Below are 19,163 nucleotides of genomic sequence, written 5' to 3'. Positions count from 1 at the left end.
AAAAAAAAAAAAAGAGAGGCAACCACAGTAAATACTATAGCATATACAACGCTGTAACAACAGTAAAAACAAATAACTTGCAAACAGAAACACAGGCACACATGTATACTGAAGAGGGGAAGGAGGGCGTATAGGAGTACACCCATGTGAATATGTAGGTTAGGCTGTGGATATTTTTACATACATATTTGTATGTACAGCATGTATATTGATATATATATAATAGAACACAAAGGGGGAACAGTCATAGAACCTTCTTAGGCACATTCAAACACCATGAGGCAGCGAGCTACGAGGGCTGGGGACCATGGTCTCAGGGGACATCTAGGTCAACTGGCATAACATAGTTCATAAAGAAAATGTTCTACATCCCACTTTGGTGAGTGGTGTCTGGGGTCTTAAAAGCTTGCCAAGCGGCCATCTAAGATACATCTATTGGTTCCATCCTATCCAGATCAAAGGAGAATGAAAAAAACCAGAGACACAAGGAAAATATTAGTCCAAAGGGCTAAGAAAATATTAGTCCAAAGGGCTAATGATCACATGAACCACAGCCTCCAGCAGCCTGAGCTGCAAAGAACTAGATGGTGCCTGGGTACTACCACTGACCACTCTGACAAGAATCACAACAGAGTGTCCTGGACAGAGCAGTAGAAAAATGTAGAACAAAATTCAAATTCACAAAAAGGACCAGACTTACTGGTCTGAAACAGACTGGAGGAACCCCCAAGACGACAGCCCCCGGACACCCCTCTCAGAACTGAAGCCACTCCCAAAGTTCACCTTTCAGCCAAAGATTAGACAGACCTATAAAACAAACAACACACAGCAGGAACATGCTTCTCAGATTAACCAAGTATATGAGACCAAATGGGCAACACCTGCCCAAAAGTAAAGACCAGGAGGCAGGAAAGGAGAGGAAAACTGGACGGATGGAAATGGGGAACCCAGGGTGGAAAGGGGGAGAGTGCTGACACACTGTGGGGATTGCAACCAATGTCATGAAATAATCTGTGTATAAATTTTTGAATGATAAACTAATTTGTTGCGTAAACTTTCACCTAAAGCACAATTTAAAAAACAAAAATGGATGAGGGGAGACCTGGTAGAGGCTAAAAATAATGGGAGGTTGGAGCAGGGTGGTGGTAGGGGGGAGGTATAAATATGATGAATTTGAGAAATCAGTCAGGAGTAGAATTGTCAGGGCTCATGATGGACTGATGGGGATGCAGGGGCGAGAGAAAAGTTAAGGTGGACTCAGGGGTCTCTTCCTCCTCACCTCTAGGGCCCCTCTCTGTTCTTCTTCCAGGAGATCGTGACTGCTTTGAGCTGCGGCAAGAACATCGTGCCCATCATCGATGGCTTCGAGTGGCCCGAGCCCCAAGCCCTGCCTGAGGACATGCAGGCTGTGCTCACCTTCAATGGCATCAAGTGAGCCCCAGGGTCCCAGGGAGTGAGGGACAATGAGGCAGCACGAGGGCAAAGCTGCCAGCAGGAACCTCTGCCGAGCCCTCTGACCCATGCCACCTCTGTGCCCACAGGTGGTCCCATGAGTACCAGGAGGCCACCATCGAGAAGATCATCCGCTTCCTGCAGGGCCGATCCTCCCGGGACTCATCTGCAGGCTCCGACACCAGTTTGGAGGGTGGGCCCGACTTAATGGCTCCCACTTCCCAAGCCCTGCTGTGACCCCCACTTCCACTATCCTCCCTGGGGGAGCAGCCCCTCAAACTGGTCTCCCTGGGCTGAGACAGCCTGGGCTCTTCTCAGGAAATGGCTCTCCCCCACCCTCATGGCCCACCTGTTATCTGCAAAGGGGAGGGAAGACAGGCATTAGGGGGTGGTGAGGGTTAGACCTCCCCCAGGCCCCGGTGCCACCCCCAAGCCTGCCCTCGGGTTCTCTGTCCTGGGTATGGGCAGGGTCAAGGCTCAGTTCTGGAGATAGAGTTTGAAGTACACTCCCCTTCCCCTGCCTTAATAGCAACCAGCTTGAGTACGGGGAAGGCAGGCAGCCCCTTGCAGAAATTAGGGCAGCGCCCCGGCCCTCTGCAGCCTGAGCACCACTGCTCTGAGTCAGCTGGAGTTGTGTGCAATGATGGCTGTCAGTCAGGACTGTGCCTGGCCCCTGGCTCACCACTTCCTGTCACCCTTGGCCTTGCCCTGTAACCACTCAGTGCCCTTGGCCGGCTGGCCTCTTCTTGGATGCCCCTCCCGGTCTTTCTGAGGATTGGCCTCCCTTGCCGCATCCGGGTCAGCCGAGCCCTTACTCTGGCTGGTCTGTCACTGTGGCCGGCTTCGCTGCAGTTACTGGTGCACACGAGCCCCCTGCTTGGGCCTGGGCAGGGGGAGGCCATGTATTAAGGGCAGCGAGCCCACCCTACCCCATGCCTCAGTGTTGTGCCCCAGTTGCCTTCCCCAGCCCCTCACCCATCCAAGGCTGCTCAGGGGGCAAGTCAGCTCCATGGCGCAGTAGCAGCCTGGGTGGAGGAGGCAGGATCCTAATGAAGGGCAGGGGTTTTTATTACCTAGGGCAGTTTCTCCAACTTTAATGTGCATTCTAATCACCTGGGAATCTTGTTAAAACGCAGATTAGATTGAGGAAATCCGCATTTTTCACAAATTTTCCGGTGAGCTGATGCTGCCGTCAGGAGACCCCACTTTGAGTAGCAAGGATCTAATCCCTGCCATTTCCAAGGTCTCTGTAATCATCACAGCAACCCTATCTGGTACTATCTTCTCCACTTCACAGGTAAGGAAAGTGAGGCTCAGAAAGGTTGAGTGATGCATCCAGGTTCCCAACTGGTTAGTGGCAGCTCCAGGATCTCCGGCATCAGTCCACAGCTTGGCAGAACGGGTTTGGGAGGATCATCTGGAGGCTGTGCCCTAGGCAGGGTGGCTGCTCCACAGACAGTTGGCTTCTCCCTTGCCCCAAAGAATCTGGCAGTAGGGGGTAGGTTTTAGCAGCAAAAGGCCAACCCAGGGGCCACGTAGGAATATCCTTCTGCCCCACCCTCTATCGGGTGCTCTCCCTCCAATAATCCAGGCTCCAGCTAGTGGGGTCAGCTGGAACCTACCCTGCCCCTTCCCTCCTAAGGCCAATGGGTTCATATCTCAGGGCTGGCTCAGCTCCCAGCCTCCACCCCTAAGGCGCTGGCCAGGTCACTCCCAGCTCTCCAGCCACATCATCAAAGTCAAAGTTCTCCCTCCAGGCCTGGGGCTCTCCCTCCACTCCCCTCCCTGCCAAAGATACTGTCTTCGGTGTCCTGGCCCAGCTCTTTGGCTCTGGCTGCGCTCGGTTCCCTGCTTGCCCTCCTTCCTTCTTTCATGCAACAAGAGTTCCCACCAGCGCCAGTCCCAGGGCTTGGTGAATGAGGCAGACTAGATGCTACCCTCAGAGCAGAGATGTAACAATACAGTATGATGAGTGTCTTCCAATGCAGCTTTTTGTCACTTTGTTCCTAATCAGTCCTGCTCCCCTGAGACCCCACGAGCAATACTCACAGAGGTTCCCTGGCCCTTTTTTCTTTTTCTGTTTGGTACACCCTCCACTGCTGCCCACCTCGACTTCTTGGCTTTCTCGTTGATCTCTGTCCCCCTACTCTGTCTCTCTGGAGAATCAGAGCCCAGACTCCGGCCCCAGCCAGAGCAGCTGAAGGGATGACCCTCCCCTTGCCAGGCCAGTGTGTTCAGGCGTGACTGCCTCGCCATGACAAACACTGCACAGACCACAGCCGCGGCAAGGACCTTGGCCCTCAGCTTTGACCCAGGCCTGGCCCCTCCTGAGATGAGGGCTTAGAAGTAGCCTTCCCCCCAAAGTCTGCTCTGACCCAGGTCTGCAGGCTTAGGGTTTTCTGCTTAGCTGGGCTGCAGCTGCTGCCCCCAGGGTGAGGCTGAGTCAGCTAGGTCCTCACCCCACCTCCCAGGGGCCCAGAACTGCTCAGGGACACTTAAAGGCCATTCTGACCCTTGGGCCAAAAGTCTAGCCATAATTCATTCCTCCATCCCCAGGTCCACTCAGGACAATGAAGACAGGCATCTTTCTAGAATGTATGAACCGGGAGGGATCTCAGAATGTCATCTAATCCAGTGTTTCCTAAACTTGTCCAACCAGGGGGGATCTTTACAGTAACACAATTTGGGGCACTGCTGATCTACCCCTTCACAGAGGGGCCTGCTCAAGGTCACACAGCTAGCCCGTAGCAGGGCCCAGCGTAGGACCCTGGCCTGAGGCCAGCTCAGAGCCTTTCCCTACTCTCCTCGCTGCCTCATGCTGACAATCGGTGGAGGGCCCTCTCCTTGCCTAGGTCTCCCAATTACAGAGGGAACAGTGAGACAGGCGCTTGGCAACAGGCTGCAGAGGCCCCAGCTGGCCCTGGGCCACCTTCACTTTACTTGCATTGACTTCTGGCCAGGAAACTCTGGCTGGCAGAGCAGGTAGGAAGAGATGAGGGTGGAAATAGCAGCAGGGGAGCAAGGCCCTGTGGGCAACTCTGGATGGAAGAGTTGAGTGCCACCATGACTTAGGTCTGTGCCTGTGCCTTAATGTTAATCAGATTCTGCGTTTCAACTTCAGATCCAGTCCTTCCGAACACTAGAAACAGGCCCCTCATTCTCTGTGAGAAGCAGGGGTCCCTGAGTCGTATGGGGAGTCAGGCTCATCTCCCAGGTTTCCTCTGACCTACAACGGAGGCACAGGGGTTAGTGTCAGCACATGGCTCTGCTGAAATGCCCACTGATAGGAGATGTTTGGAGGGCTGCATGGTTACAGGACTGATTCCTGCTGCCAGGAAGACCAGTATAGGTGCCTTAAAGGAGTGGATCTCTGACTGACCCTCAGGGATGAGGTGGCAGGGCTCTGCCCCCAGCTTTTCCGCTAACCTCCTGCAAGCCTGGCACCCATCTCCCAGCAGCTCAGGAGAAGAAAATGGCGTCTATTTGAGGCCTGGGCTGGCCACACCCAGTACCAAGCCTGTGGGCAGCTCACGGGCTCCTGCCCATCCCAGCACCTACTGTTCTCTGACCTGTGGCAGGGAGACCAGGGGCAGGAAAACAGAGGGCCCCAAAGCCCCATGCTCTGGAGGCCAGAAGGTTCATTTTGGTGTGTTTGTATGGATTTATTATCATAATTGGCATGGTGAGGTCCTAGGACAGGCAGGCCACAGCCAAGGACTGGCTCCCTACCAGAGACAGCAGCCCTCTCCCTCCAGAGGCACCAAGCCCTTCCCACAATCCTCCCTCCCCACAAGGCTGGCACTAATGGAACACCATATTTATCACTAAAGAATGACTGGCGGCTGGTGTGCACATCATGAACTGAGCCCCATGGGCTGTACCATTTTGGCTGGAAGCAGAGATGCCGGCCTTCATGCGCCAGCTGGTTCCTGAAGTGTCACCTCCATCAGGCCCTCTCCTCTCCCCTAGAGGGTTCTGAGTGATGGATGGCATAAAGGGTGATCAGACCCTTGTCCCAGTGCTCCCTCACTGCCTGCCCTGATGGGCCTGTGAGGTATGATTCTGTATCCTAGAGTTGTAAGTTGGCATGCTGTGGATGAGGTAGGGAGCCTTGGTCTAGCTTGAACACCTTGTCCAAGGCGAACACTGCCCTTTGAGAGAAGCTGCTGGTGCTGCTGTAGGCCAGGACCCCAGAGGTATCTTTCCAGTTGGTTAGTGCTCACTCCGCTCCACTGTTCTCTGTCCTCTGGTCTGGACAGATCAACGGCTCTCGGGAAACTGCTGGAATTCACTGTGAGGATTAATCTTCTCCAGCACCCTGTGAGAGACCAGAGCAGGGGATCAGATTTGCCATGGGAGACTCTCAGCTCCTGTCTGGAGAAGTGACACAGCCTTTGCTTGGGTGGTTTAGCCCAGGTAGCTCCCTCCTTCCCCCTTCCCCAAGCTGAGACGTGGAAGACAATGACTCAGAGACAGAGGGCTCTGGACAATGGCTCTTAAGGCCCTGCCACAGCTAGCTGAGGAACCTCTCCAGCTTCCTTTAGCACATTTCTGCCACTATAGTTCCATCTCAAAAACAGGAATGGAGGGGCATGAGGGGAACTGGGAGTGAAAACACAGCCTTGCCAAGAAGCAATGTTAGCCTGATCCTTCCCCTACGCATGCCCCCAGCTTGCCCTTGGGGAATGGCTCCTAGGGGATTAGGCAGCCATCTGCAAGGGGACAGTCAGCCTAGGATTGAGACTGAGATAAAGGGCTCCATTATGAGCATGGGTTCAGGGCCTTGCATTACCCAATCAGAATGGCTGGGATGAAGAGGAGGCCAGCACCCAGGAGGAAGGGGAACCCCTTCATGAAGTTCAGTGTGGCTGGGTAGAGTGAGTTGAAGATGCCGGAAGCCATCAGCATGCCCAAGCTATTCACACAGGCCACAGCAGAAAAGAGAGCACCTGTTAGGAAATAAATACCACTCTGGAGTCTGAAAGACTCCAAATCCTAGCGTCACTACGTGACAGCTATGTAACCTGGAGCAAGTCACTTAACCTCTCTGGGTCTCACCTTCCTCAGCTGTAAATCATACCCAGGCTCATGTTGTCATAAGGGGTCAATGAGGTCATGCATGGGAAGAGTCTGTTATGCTGTTGTTGTTAGTTGCCCTTGAGCAGCTTCCAACTCGTGCGACCCCATGTGTGCAAAGTAGAACTGCTCTATAGGGTTTTCAAGGCTGTGACCTTTCAGAAGCAGATCACCAGGCCTGTCTTCCCAAGCATTTCTGGGTGGGTTCAAACTGTCAACCTTTCAGCTAGTCGTTGAGCTCTTAACAGCTTGCGCCACCGGGGGACTCCTCAACCGGTTACGCAAAAAATAAAAAAACAAACCCATTGCCGTTGAAGTCGATTCCAACTCATAGCGACCCTATCAGACAGGGTAGAACTGCCCCATAGGGTTTCCGAGGAGCACCTGGTGGATTCGAACTGCCGACCTTTCGGTTAGCAGCCGAACTCTTAACCACTACGCCACCGGGGTTTCCACCTGTTACACAAGGGGTACTAAATAAATGAGTGCCATTAAATTCACACTAAAAGTACATGTGTCATCTTTGAATGAAAACTTGATGGAAATGGTTTTTGGAATTATCCCCTTTTTGGGATTAATTGCAGGTTTGAGTCCCAGTTCTAACACTTATTAGCTGTGCGAACACTGAATAAATCACTTATCCTCCCTAAGTTTCCATTCCCCCTTCTGTTAAATAAAGATAATACCTACTTCACTGATTATCAGCAACATTACACTCACATGTAAAGCACCTATCACAGAGCCTGGCTGGCTCCTTAGAGGAAGCCAGTTAGTAGGGCCATTCTTTTCTCCTGTTCCCCTTGGCATTTCTGGGCACACTAAAGGTGAAAGAAAAAGCTTATTGAGTGAATGGATGAAAGCCCATGGATTCTGAGGGCAACAGAGCCCATGGTGGGTTGTGTATGGCACTAGGTTCTCTATCACCATCAGATCCTCCTTCCACAGCAGCTGCAGGAAAGTGGATAAGCTGATGTTTCCAGCCAGACTGGGGTCTAGAAACCCCGAGGCCTGAGAAGCTGTCCATTATAGATATGCCAACAGAAGCCAAATTTGCAAAATGAGTAACAGCCCAACAGAAGTTGACATTAACTCAAAGACCTCAAACCACTCATTTTACAAATGAGGAAACTGAGGCCCAGAGAGGGAAAGGGACCTGCCCAAGATCACACAACCAGTGGGTAACAGAAGCAGGACTTAAACCCAGAACCCAAGACCCACTGCTCTTAAAAACAGACCTGGGTTTCATCCTGGCTCCACACTCACTGAATGACCTTAAGTAAGTCAATTTAACCCTCTGGGCCTCTGCTTCTTCATCTGTCAACTGGGGATAATTAAATCTACTTCACAGGGTTGTCCACTTCCTCTAAGCTTGTACACTCTGACCCAGTGAAGTAGGGAACCCTAGCATTATCACATCCATTTCAGATGGAAAAGCTGAGGTCTGGAAAAAGTAAATGCTTTGCTCTGGTTACCCACAAGGAACATAATCATGCTCTGCTGATTGTAAATCCCAACCGTGTGGTATGAAAAGCCAAGGAACTGTGGTCTTAATTCAGCCAATTTGACAGATGCAGGCTGATCCTGACACTTACCCAGCTCTGACTTGCTCACCAGCTTGGAGAGCTTGGCCCGGATGACAGGCGTAGTGACTAACGACAGGAAGAAGAGCCCATATCCTGTGAAGAAACAAACAATCATCAGGAAAATGGGATCAGAGAGAGGGGTGCCCAAGTGAGAGACAGCACCCCATATCGGACTATACACACCCCATATGGGACTTAGGTTAGACACAGGAGAACTTCCTTGATAGTGAGGGTGGGGAGACAATGACCAAGGAGGAATCCAGACTACCTTTGTTAAGGCTTGGCCCACCTGTTGCCTCGTCATGAATGAACACTGATTCCTCAACTGCTTTCTTGTCACAACACTTCTCATGGTCACAGCATGTACCATCCACTTACTTAGCACTTGGTAGGGAGATGGCAGGGCATAGAAAACAAGAGGCTCTGGGGTTAGCCCCAAGTTCAAATCCTGATGCTCTTACTTACAACTGTGTGACCTTGAATACTTTACTGAGACTGACTCTCTAGCTGTAAAAGGAGGATAACAAGGCCTTCATCTCAGGATGGTTCTGAAGTGTGGTAGGTTAAATAAAAAGCTACCCAAAGACAGCAGGCCCTAATCCTTGGACCACACAAATGTTACCTTATTTGGAAAAGGAGTCTTGCAGATGTGAAGGATCTTGAGATGGGAAGATTATCCTGGGCCCTAAATGTAATCACATGTATCCTTATAAGAGGGAAGCAGAGAAAGATAGACAGAAGAGGAGAAGGCAACATGACCACTGAGGCAGAAACTGGAGTGATGCAATCGCAAGCCAAGGAATGCTGGCAGCCACCAGAAGGTGGAAGAGGCAAGGATCAGGTTCTCCCCTAGACCCTCTGGAGGGAGCATGGCCCTGCTGACACCTTGATTTCAGTCCAGTGATACTGATTTTGGATTTCTGGCCTCTAGAACTATGAAAGAATAAATTTCTGTTGTTTTAAGCCACGAAGTCTGTAGTCATTTTTACAGCAGCCACAGGAAACTAATCTCTGAAGTAACAAGGTAACACCCATGAGAAGCATGGTACAGTAAGCACATAGTAAATGTGACCTCCTTTTCCCTTTGCATTTAGTAACTCACAGGCTTACACTGTTCTCTTCATAACCATTTCTCTACCTTGTGTGACTGTTGCCTCCTCAGCAATATTGTGAACTCCTAGAGGACAGGTCCTTATATCCAACAAAGTGGATATAAAACATGATACTGCAGGGCCCCTTCAGCTGTCATGCCACCCAATGCCACTCTAATATTAGAGACCCTCAGAACAACTGTGTTTCCATCATCTCAGCAGCCCCCAGAGTATTTAGCCCAGTACCAAGCAGATGGGAGATTCCCTGGGTGTGAATCAAAGGCACCTGGTCCCCCCTTCCGCTTCATTGTATAGGCAAGCAGCTGAATTAATCTGTTTGTAATATATCATACTAAAACCTTTGGGACACAGCAAAGGCAGTGCCCAGAGGTCAATTTATAGCAATAGATACACGCATCAAAAAAGAAGGGACAAACAATATTAGCTTACAACTCGAACAAACAGAAATAGCAAAAGAAGCCCACAGCCACCAGAAGAAAGGAAATAATAAAGATCAGAGCAGAAACAAATGAAAAAGAGAATAGAAAAACAATAGAAAGATCAATAAAACCCAAAGTTGGTTCTTTGAAAGGATCAACAAAATCGACAAACCACTGGCAAAACTGACAAAAGAAAATCAGGAGACGAAGCAAATACCTCAAATAAGAAATGAAATGGGGGACATTACAACAGAACCAACCTATAAAAAGGATCATAACAGAGTACTACGAAAAACTGAACTCCAACAAATTAGAAAACCTAGAGGAAATGGAAAAATTTCTAGAAATACACTACCTACATAAATTAACACAAACTAAGGTAGAAAATCTGAACAGATCCACAACAAGTGAAGAGATTGAATACATAATAAAAAAAAAAAAAAACTCCCAACAAAAAAGTCCTGGCCCAAACGGCTGCACTGGAAAATTCTACTAAGGGCTTGCACCCAGTACTACTCAAACTATTTCAGAACATAGAAAAAGAAAGGATATTTGCAAATTCATTCTATGAAGCCAGCATAATCCTGATATCAAAACCAGTCAAAGATAACCACAAAAAAAGAAAATTATAGACTAATATCTCTCATGAACATAGATGCAAAAATTTTCAACAAAATTCTAGCCAATAGAATTCAGCATCATATAAAAAATAATAATACACCACGACCAAGTGGGATTCAGACCAGGTATGCAAGTATGGTTCAACATTAGAAAATCAATCAACGTAGTTTACCACATAAACAAAAGAATCACATGATCATCTCAGTGGATGAAGAAAAGGCATTTGACAAAGTCCAACACCCATTCCTGATAAAAACTTTGAATAAAATAGGAATAGAAGGGAAATTCCTCAACATAATACAGGGCATCTACACAAAACCAACAGCTAACATCATTCTCAACGTGGAGAGGCTGAAAACATTCCCTGAGAATGGGAACAAGAAAAGGATGCCCTTTATCACCGCTCCTATTTAATATTGTGCTGGAAGTCCTAGCTAGAGAAATAAAGAAAGAAAAAGACATAAAGGACATCCAAATTGTCAAGTTTGTCATACTGTGGGGGCTTGAGTGTTGCTGTGATGCTGGAAGCTATGCCACCGGTATTCAAATACCAGCAGGGTCACCCGTGGTGGAAGGTTTTAGCTGAGATTCCAGACTAAGACAGACAAGGAAGAAAAGAATTAGCCAGTGAAAACCTGATGAATAGCAGTGGAACATTGTCTAATATAGTGTCAGAAGATGAGCCCCTCAGGTTGGAAGGCACTCAAAATGCAACTGGAGAAGAGCTGCCTCCTCAAAGTAGAGTCAACCTTAATGACGTGGATGGAGTCAAGCTTTCGGGACCTTCATTTGCTGGTGTGGCACAACTCAAAATGAGAAGAAACAGCTGCAAACATCCATTAATAACTGGAACGTGGAATGTATGCAGTACAAATCTAGGAAAACTGGAAATCGTCAAAAATGAAATGGAACACGTACATTGATATCTTAGGCATTAGTGAGCTGAAATGGACTGGTATTGGCCATTTTGAATCAGACAATCATATCATCTACTATGCTGGGAATGACAACTTGAAGAGGAATGGCATTGCATTAATTGTCAAGAAAACATTTCAAGATCTCTCCTGAAGTACAATGCTGTCAGTGATAGGATAATATCCATATGTCTACTAGGAAGACCAGTTAATATAACTATTATTCAAATTTACACGCCAACCACTAAGGCCAAAGATGAAAAAAATTGAAGATTTTTACCAACTTCTGCAGTCTGAAATTGATCAAACATGCAATCAGGATACATTGATAATTACTAGTGATTGGAATGCAAAAGTTGAAAACGAAGAAGAAGGATTGGTAACAGGAAAATATGGCCTTGGTGACTGTCTTAGGCTGGGTTATCCAGAGAAGCAAAACCCGTAAAGGGTACAAATATATACATATGGAGAGATTTATATCAAGGAAATGGCTCATGCAGTTGTAGAGGCTGGAACATCCCAAGTCCATGGGTCAGGATAGAGGCTTCTCCTGATTCAAGTAGCTACTGGGGCCAGTGAACCCCAAATCGGCAGGTCAGAGAGCAGGACTCTTGTTCACAGGCTGTGAAAATCAACAAATCCCAAAGATCGGCAGGCAAGACCACAGGTAAGCTGCTAGCTCAAGTCCCAAGAACCGGAGATCAGATGACCAGGAGCCAGCTGCAGGATCCAGAACAAGCAAAAGCCCATAAGCCTTGTCAGAATATCCACTTACATTCAGTGCAGGCCACATGCCCAAGGAAACTCCCTTTCAACTGACTGGCTACTCACAGCAGATCCCGTCACGGAGGTGATTACATAATATCAACTCTCATCATGGAAGTGATCACACCATCATATGACTATCAAACCACTGAGAATCATGGCCCAGCCAACTTGACACACAACCTTAACCATCACAGTGATAAAAACGATGCCAGAGATTGTATGATAGAATTTTCCAAGACCAACAACTTCTTCATTGCAAGTACCTTTTTTCACCAACATAAAGGGCAACTATACATGTGGACCTTGCCCGATGGAATACACAGGAATCAAATCAACTACATCTGCAGAAAGAGACGATGGAAAAGCTCAGTATCATCAGTCAGAACAAGCCCAGCGGCTGACTGCGGAAAAGACCATCAATTACTCACATGCAAGTTCAAGTTGAAACTGATGAAAATTAGAACAAGCCCACAAGAGCCAAAGTACGACCCTGAGTATATCCCACCTGAATTTAGAGACCATCTCAAGAATAGATTTGACGCGTTGAACACTAATGACTGAAGACCAGATGAGTTGTGGAATGACATCAAGGACATCATACATGAAGAAAGCAAAGGTCATTAGAAAGACAAGAAACAAAGAAAAGACCAAAATGGATGTCAGTAGAGACTCTGAAACTTGCTCTTGAACGTCAAGTAGCTAAAGCAAATGCAAGAAATGATGAAGTAAAAGAGATGAAAGACGATTTCAAAGGGTAGCTCGAGAAGACAAAGTAAAGTATTATAATGATATGTGCAAAGACCTGGAGATAGAAAACCAAAAGAGAAGAACACACTCAGCATTTCTCAAGCTGAAAGAACTGAAGAAAAAACTCAAGCCTTGAGTTGCAATAATGAAGGAATCTACGGGGAAAATATTAAACAACGCAGGAAGCATGAAAAGAATACACAGTCACTGTATCAAAAAGAATTGGTCTGGTATATATACACAGTGGAGTACCACATAACGGTAAAGAACAACGATGAATCTGTGAAGCATCTCATAACACGGATGAACCTGGAGGACATTATGCTGAGTGAAATAAGTCAATCACAAAAGGACAAATATTGTATGAGAACACTACTATAAAAACTCATGAAAATGTTTACATATAAAAAGAAAGTCTTTGATGGTTAGGAGGGAGGCAAGGGGTGGAGATGGAAAAGCACTAAATAGACAATAAGTGGTAACTGGGGAAGGGTAAGACAGTACACAATACTGGGGAAGCCAGCACAACTTGTACAAGGCAAGGTCACGGAAGCTTCATAGACACATCCAAACTCCCTGAGGGACCAAATTGCTGGGGTTGACGGCTGTGGGGACCACAGTTTCAGGGAACATCTAGCGCAAATGGCATAACATAGTTTATAAACAAAATGTTCTACATTCTACTTTGGTGAGTAGCGTCTGGGGTTATAAAAGCCTGTGAGCAGCCATCTAAGATACTCCACTGGTCTCACTCCTTCGGGAGCAAGGGAGAACGAAGAAAACTAAAGATACAAGGGAAAGATTAGTCCAAAGGACTCATGGACCACATACGCCACGGCCTCCACCAGACTGAGTCCAGAACACCTAGATGATGCCCAGCTACCACCACTGACTGCTCTGACAGGGATCACAACAGAGGGTCCCGGACAGAGCTGGAGAAAAATGTAGAACAAAATTCTAACTCACAAAAGAAGACCAGACTTATTGGCCTGACAGAGACTGGAGAAACACTGAGAGTATGGTCCCCGGACACTCTTTTAGCTCAGTAATGAAGTCACTCCCAAGGTTCACCCTTCAGCTAAAGAGCAGACAGGCCCATAAAACAAAATGAGACTAAAGGGGCACAATAGCCTAGGGTCAAGGACTAGAAAGCAGGAGGGGACAGGAAAGCTGGTAATAGGGAACCCAAGGTCAAGAAGAGAGAGTGCTGACATGTCATGGGGTTGTTAACCAATGTCATAAAACAATATGTGTAGTAACTGTTTAATGAGAAACTAGTTTTTTCTGTAAACCTTCATCTAAAGTACAATAAAAAAAAAAAAAATTGGTTGACATTCAACCATTTCAGGAGGTAGCATATGATCAGGAATCAATAGTACTGAAGGAAGAAGTCCAACCTGCACTGAAGTCACTGGTGAAAAACAAGGCTCCAGGACCTGATGGAATACCAACCGAGGTGTTTCAACAAACACATGCAGTGCTAGAAGTGCTAACTCGTCTATGCCAAGAAATGTGGAAGACAGCTACCTGGCTAACCAACTGGAAGAGATCCATATTTACACCTATTTCCAAGAAAGGTGATCCAACCACATGCGGAAATTATCGAACAATATCATTAATATCACATGCAAGTAAAATTTTGCTGAAGATCATTTAAACGCGGCTGCAGCAGCATATCAACAGGGAACTGCCAGAAATTCAAGCTGGATTCAGAAGAGGACATGCAACCAGGGATATCATTGCTCATGTCAGATGGATCCTGGCTGAAAGCAGAGAATACCAGAAAGATGTTTACCTGTGTTTCATTGACTATGCAAAGGCATTTGATCATGTGGATCATAACAAATTATGGACAACATTGCAAAGAAAGGGAATTCTAGAACACTTAACTGTACTCATGAGGAACCTGCACACAGATTGAGAGGCAGCTGTTTGAACAGAACAAGGGAATACTTTGTGGTGTAAAGTCAGGAAAGGTGTGCGTCAGGGTTGTATCCTTTCACCATACCTATTCAATCTGTATGCTGAGCAAATAATCCGAGAAGCTGGATTATATGAAGAAGAACACAGCATCAGGATTGGAGGAAGACTCCTTAACAACCTGCGTTATGCAGTTGACACAACCTTGCTTGCTGAAAGTGAAGAAGACTTGAAGCACGTACTGATCAAGATCAAAGACCACAGCCTTCATATGGATTACACTTCAACATAAAGAAAACAAAAATCCTCCCAACTGGACCAATAAGCAACGTCATGATACATGGAGATAAGACTGAAGTTGTCAAGGATCCACAATCAACATCCATGGAAACAGCAGTCAAGAAATCAAAAGATGCATTGCATTAGGCAAATCTGCTGCAAAAGACCTCTTTAAAGTGGTGAAAAGCAAAGATGTCACCTTGAAGATTAAGGTGTGCCTGACCCAAGCCATGGTGTTTTCAATTGCCTCATATGCTCTGCAAACTTTCACCTAAAGCACAATAAAAAAAGAACAGAAATCTGTGATTATGGAACAGCTAACTTTGTATACAACACATTTTAGGGCTGTATCAAAATCAATCTGTAACTCAAGAAAAGGTTTAAACACAGAAGAAAACATTCTTTGATGGTTATAAGGGTGGGGAGGGAGGGTGAGGGTTATTCACTAACTAGACAGTAGACAAGAATTATCTTAGGTGAAGGGAAGGACAGCACACACTACAGGGGAAGTCAGCACAACTGGACTAAACCAAAGCTAAGAAGTTTCCTGAATACAACCAAATACTTTGAGGGACAGAGTAGCAGGGGTAGAGGTCTGGGGACCATGCTTTCAGGGGACATCTAGGTTAACTGGCATAACAAAGTTTATTAAGAAAATGTTCTGCATCTTACTTTGGTGAATGGTGTCTGGGGTCCTAAAAGCTAGTGAGCGGCCACCTGAGATGCATCTATTGGTCCCACCCCCTGGAGTAAAGGAGAACGAAGAACACCAAAGTCACAAGGAAAGCATTAGCCCAAGAGACAAAAAGGGCCACATAAACCGGTGACTGCAACAGCCTGAGACGAGAAGAACTAGATGGTGCCCAGCTACCACCAATGACTGCCCTGACAGGGAACTCAACAGAGAGTCTCTGTTGGAACAGGAGGAAAAGTGGGGTACAGAACTCAAATTCTACTGGAAAGACCAGACTTAATGGTCTGACACTGGAGGAACCCCAGGGAGTACGGCCCCCAGACTCTCTGTCAATCCAGCACTAAAACCATTCCCGAGGCCAACTCTTCATTCAAAGATTAGACTGGATTATGGGACATAAAATGATACTTGGAAAGAGCGTGCGTCTTAGCTCAAGTAGACACATGAGACTAAATGGGCAGCTCCTGTCTGGAGGTGAGATGAGAAGGCAGAGAGGGTCAGGAGCTGGCTGAATGGACACAGGAAATCAGGGGTGGAAAGGAGGAATGTGCTGTCTCAGTATAGGGAGAGCAATTAGGGTCACATAACAATTTATGTACAAATTTTTGTATGAGAGACTAACTTGAATTGTTAACTTTCACTTAAAGTACAATAAAATAAAATTTGCAAAAAAAACAATTGTACCTTTAAAACAGGGCTTCAAACTGGTTCCTTCTGGTTCGAACCCCTGCTGAGAATCTGCATGTCTAACAAGTTCCCAGGCGATGCTAATGCTGCTGACTAGGGACCAATTCTGAGAACCACTAGTAGAGCAGTGCTTCTCAAAATTTACTATACGTAATAATCACCTGGGAATCTTGTTAAACTATAGATTCTCATTCAGTATATTCCGGTGGAAATGCAAATTCTTTGTAGGGGTTCAAATCTGAATGAACCGGTTGGAAGCCCTACTGTAAAAAAGTTAACTTCCTCATTCGCTAGCCAATCCCAGTCTGCAGGATCTGAAAGTCCTCCTATCCGCTCCAAAAAAAGAAAGAAGTAAAGCAAGCATAAATTTTATATTTGTGGTCTGAGGACACTGGTTTCTTCAAAAATCCAAAGAAGCTGACCAAGGCTATTTGAGGTCCTGTGATTCTTGTCATAGGAGTATTGAGGCATTAATGGTGTGGATTTTGTTTCAGAACACCACAAACAGGCAAAGCAGGCCAAGGGGTGAAGCAATTAGTGTATGAACTATACTTCTGAATCTTCTACTCTATATTACTAGCAACATTTACGGCTGATAATGTGGATTAATTACTTTGGCTACTGAAGGTTTGTATTTTCAGTATATCAAAGATGGCATTTTTTTCTGGGGTCTCTTAGTTGTCTGCCCTCCAGTGCAGGCTGGGGACAAAACACTGTTTTTCCAAAGACATGAACCCCATTTAGGGGCAGATGGCTGGCCTCCGGGACAAGCTGTCCCTGAGCTCACACACTTCACCTGTGAATACGAGGGCTGTGATGGTAGCAAATGCAAAGACCACCATCCCCAGGATGTTGAAGGCCAGCCCGATCTCAGCCACCCAGGTGTCGGCCAGGCAGCACTGAAGAAGCCGAAGGCCCAGCAGGCTGGTGAGGTACTGGAGGTGGTGAGCCGCAGAACCATAACCAATTAGCCTGGAGTCCCAGCAGAGGGGTGCGCTCAGCTCATAGATGGTCATGATGTCCTGGACCCCAAAGTGCACAGTGATTACAACGAAGATGGCCAACGAGTACAGGGCCAAATGCTTCCTGGACTTCTCTGGGGATGGAGTCACATAGAGCCGGAGAATGGATCGGTGGTGACGGAGCGTGAACAGCCGGGCTTGTGTCGGCTCCTTCACAGTCTCGCGAAAGCAGAATGCTGCGTAGAGAGTCATGGCTATCAGCAAGGCCAAGGCCAGCCAGAAGGGGTTGGCATAACCTTGGGCCCGCAGCCAGTAGCCCCCAAGAAGGCTGGCCAGCACCCCCGACACCCCGATGCACGCTTCCAGCAGGGCCATGCGGAAGGTGCGGCTGCTGCTGGAGCTGACATCTGCCACGGAGGCAAAGCCAGCAGCCAGGAGGCCATTGAAATCTCCGAGGAGGGCACAGAGGATGCGGCCCAGCACAAAGTAGCCAACATGGAGCTGCAGCTGCACCACAAAGATGGACACCACGGCTTGGACCAGCAGGCTGAGTGAGGCCAGCACCAGGAGAGGGCGGCGACCCACACAGTCACTCCAGGCCCCTAGCAGGGTGGACGAGAAGAGTCCCACCAGGAAGCCGCCCAAGTTCATGTAGAGGGTCCAGTGGGAGGTGAGGGTTTCCACTTCCTGTGGAGGCATAAGCTTTATAGGGTGCCGCTCGCCCACCCCAAAACATCAAAATCCTGAGAGTTATAAGGATTTGGAAAGAACCTTAACTTTCTTTGACGCCTGTGTGGGAAATGGGCCAAGGGCCCGTTCCCTCAGCTTTACCCCCTTCTGTTAGCCTTCAAAGTCATGCTTTATTAGATCAACTTTACCGCATACCCCACGTTGGAGTTCTTCGTCAGGCCCCAACTTTGCTCTGGCCCCGCCCACTGCCCAGTATCCACACCCCTCAGGGGTCCGCCACTTCTAACAGGCCCCTCCTACCCCCTCAGCTGCCTTTTAGCCCCGCCATCACCCCCCTTCACGCTCTTCGCCAGCGCCTTGCTCGTCCCCACCGCCGTTACCTGCATGGTAGGGTTCACGCTGTGGTTGCTGCAGCTATGGCTGTCGCGGGTGCCATTGTAGCCGAGGTCAGTACTGAATCGGTGCCAGAGATACTGCGTGGTGAGCGGACCCTGCAGAACCAAGGCAAAGTTAGCAAGGAAGATGAGCGGCTCCACAGGGCCGCGGCAAAGCACGGCCGCAGGGCAGACGCGGGGCTCCCTCGGGGAACACGTGCGCTCCTCCATGAGCGTGTGCTGCGGGGCAAACGTGACCCGGGCGGAGGGGCTTGCGCGCTTCTCGCTGCTCGGAACCGGCGGCACCAGACCTGGGCCTGCGCAGTGTGCGCCTGCGCCCAGTGTCCCTCTTTAAAAGCGGGGCGGGGCCTAGGGCTGCTCTGAACTGGGTGTGGGCGGGGAAGGAGCCCCGCACCCTGGCCCTCAAAATGACTTCGCCTGCAAACTGTGTAAGGATACTGCCCTGCAGCTCTCTGTCCCGAGCTCAGAAACGCCCATAATAACAAAAATATCAATAATTAACATTTATTGAGCGTTTACTATCTGCTGGGCGCATTACTAACCTCTTGGAGTGCAATAATTAATCTCCAGACAACCTTGCGTGTAGCCACTGTTTACGATCCCGATCTACAGACGAAGAAACAAGATTGTCAGGCACGCAAGGGCCTGCGGGAACACTTGACTCCTAATGCCCAGGCTGATGGTCTGCGCTGTAACAGAGAAGATAGGAGCAAAACTTGGAGCTTGAATGCCTGGGATTGGAATACCCAGCCTCTGCCACTACCTTGGGCATGTAATTTACCTCCCCGTGCCTCAGTTTCCCCATCTGTAAAATGGGGATGCTAATACAATCTCCCTCAGAGGG

At 48.0% G+C, this 19,163-nt stretch overlaps 2 protein-coding genes across 3 annotated transcripts in view; one reads left to right on the top strand and one right to left on the bottom strand.

The window, feature by feature from the left end:
- SARM1 (sterile alpha and TIR motif containing 1) overlaps positions 1 to 1,689 on the top strand; it is a 22,469-nt gene extending 20,780 nt beyond the window's left edge. The window contains exons 8-9 of the mRNA XM_004385444.3: positions 1,310 to 1,431; positions 1,542 to 1,689. Coding sequence (XP_004385501.1) covers positions 1,310 to 1,431; positions 1,542 to 1,689 — 270 coding nt within the window. The remainder of the gene's footprint in view (positions 1 to 1,309; positions 1,432 to 1,541) is intronic.
- Positions 1,690 to 4,999: 3,310 nt separating this feature from the next.
- Positions 5,000 to 18,618, bottom strand: SLC46A1 (solute carrier family 46 member 1). Of its 2 annotated transcripts, XM_004385443.2 has the most exons (5): positions 18,305 to 18,618; positions 17,069 to 17,921; positions 8,121 to 8,204; positions 6,245 to 6,401; positions 5,000 to 5,770 (listed from the first exon to the last, which is right to left on the bottom strand). In XM_004385443.2, exons 1-5 carry the CDS (start codon positions 18,527 to 18,529, stop codon positions 5,713 to 5,715), a joined length of 1,377 nt encoding a protein of 458 aa, XP_004385500.1. In that variant the 5' UTR covers positions 18,530 to 18,618; the 3' UTR covers positions 5,000 to 5,712. The 2 variants fall into 2 exon arrangements, with proteins under 2 accessions (XP_004385500.1, XP_023595480.1); XM_023739712.1 differs by lacking the exon at positions 8,121 to 8,204 and having other exon boundaries at positions 18,305 to 18,598.
- Positions 18,619 to 19,163: the final 545 nt, after the last annotated feature.

This window comes from Trichechus manatus, unplaced genomic scaffold (genome assembly GCF_000243295.1).
Source record: "Trichechus manatus latirostris isolate Lorelei unplaced genomic scaffold, TriManLat1.0 scaffold00138, whole genome shotgun sequence".
NCBI classification, from domain to species: Eukaryota; Metazoa; Chordata; class Mammalia; order Sirenia; family Trichechidae; genus Trichechus; species Trichechus manatus.
Note: the sequence above shows the minus strand (reverse complement) of the source record. Positions and strands in the feature narration are given on the sequence as shown.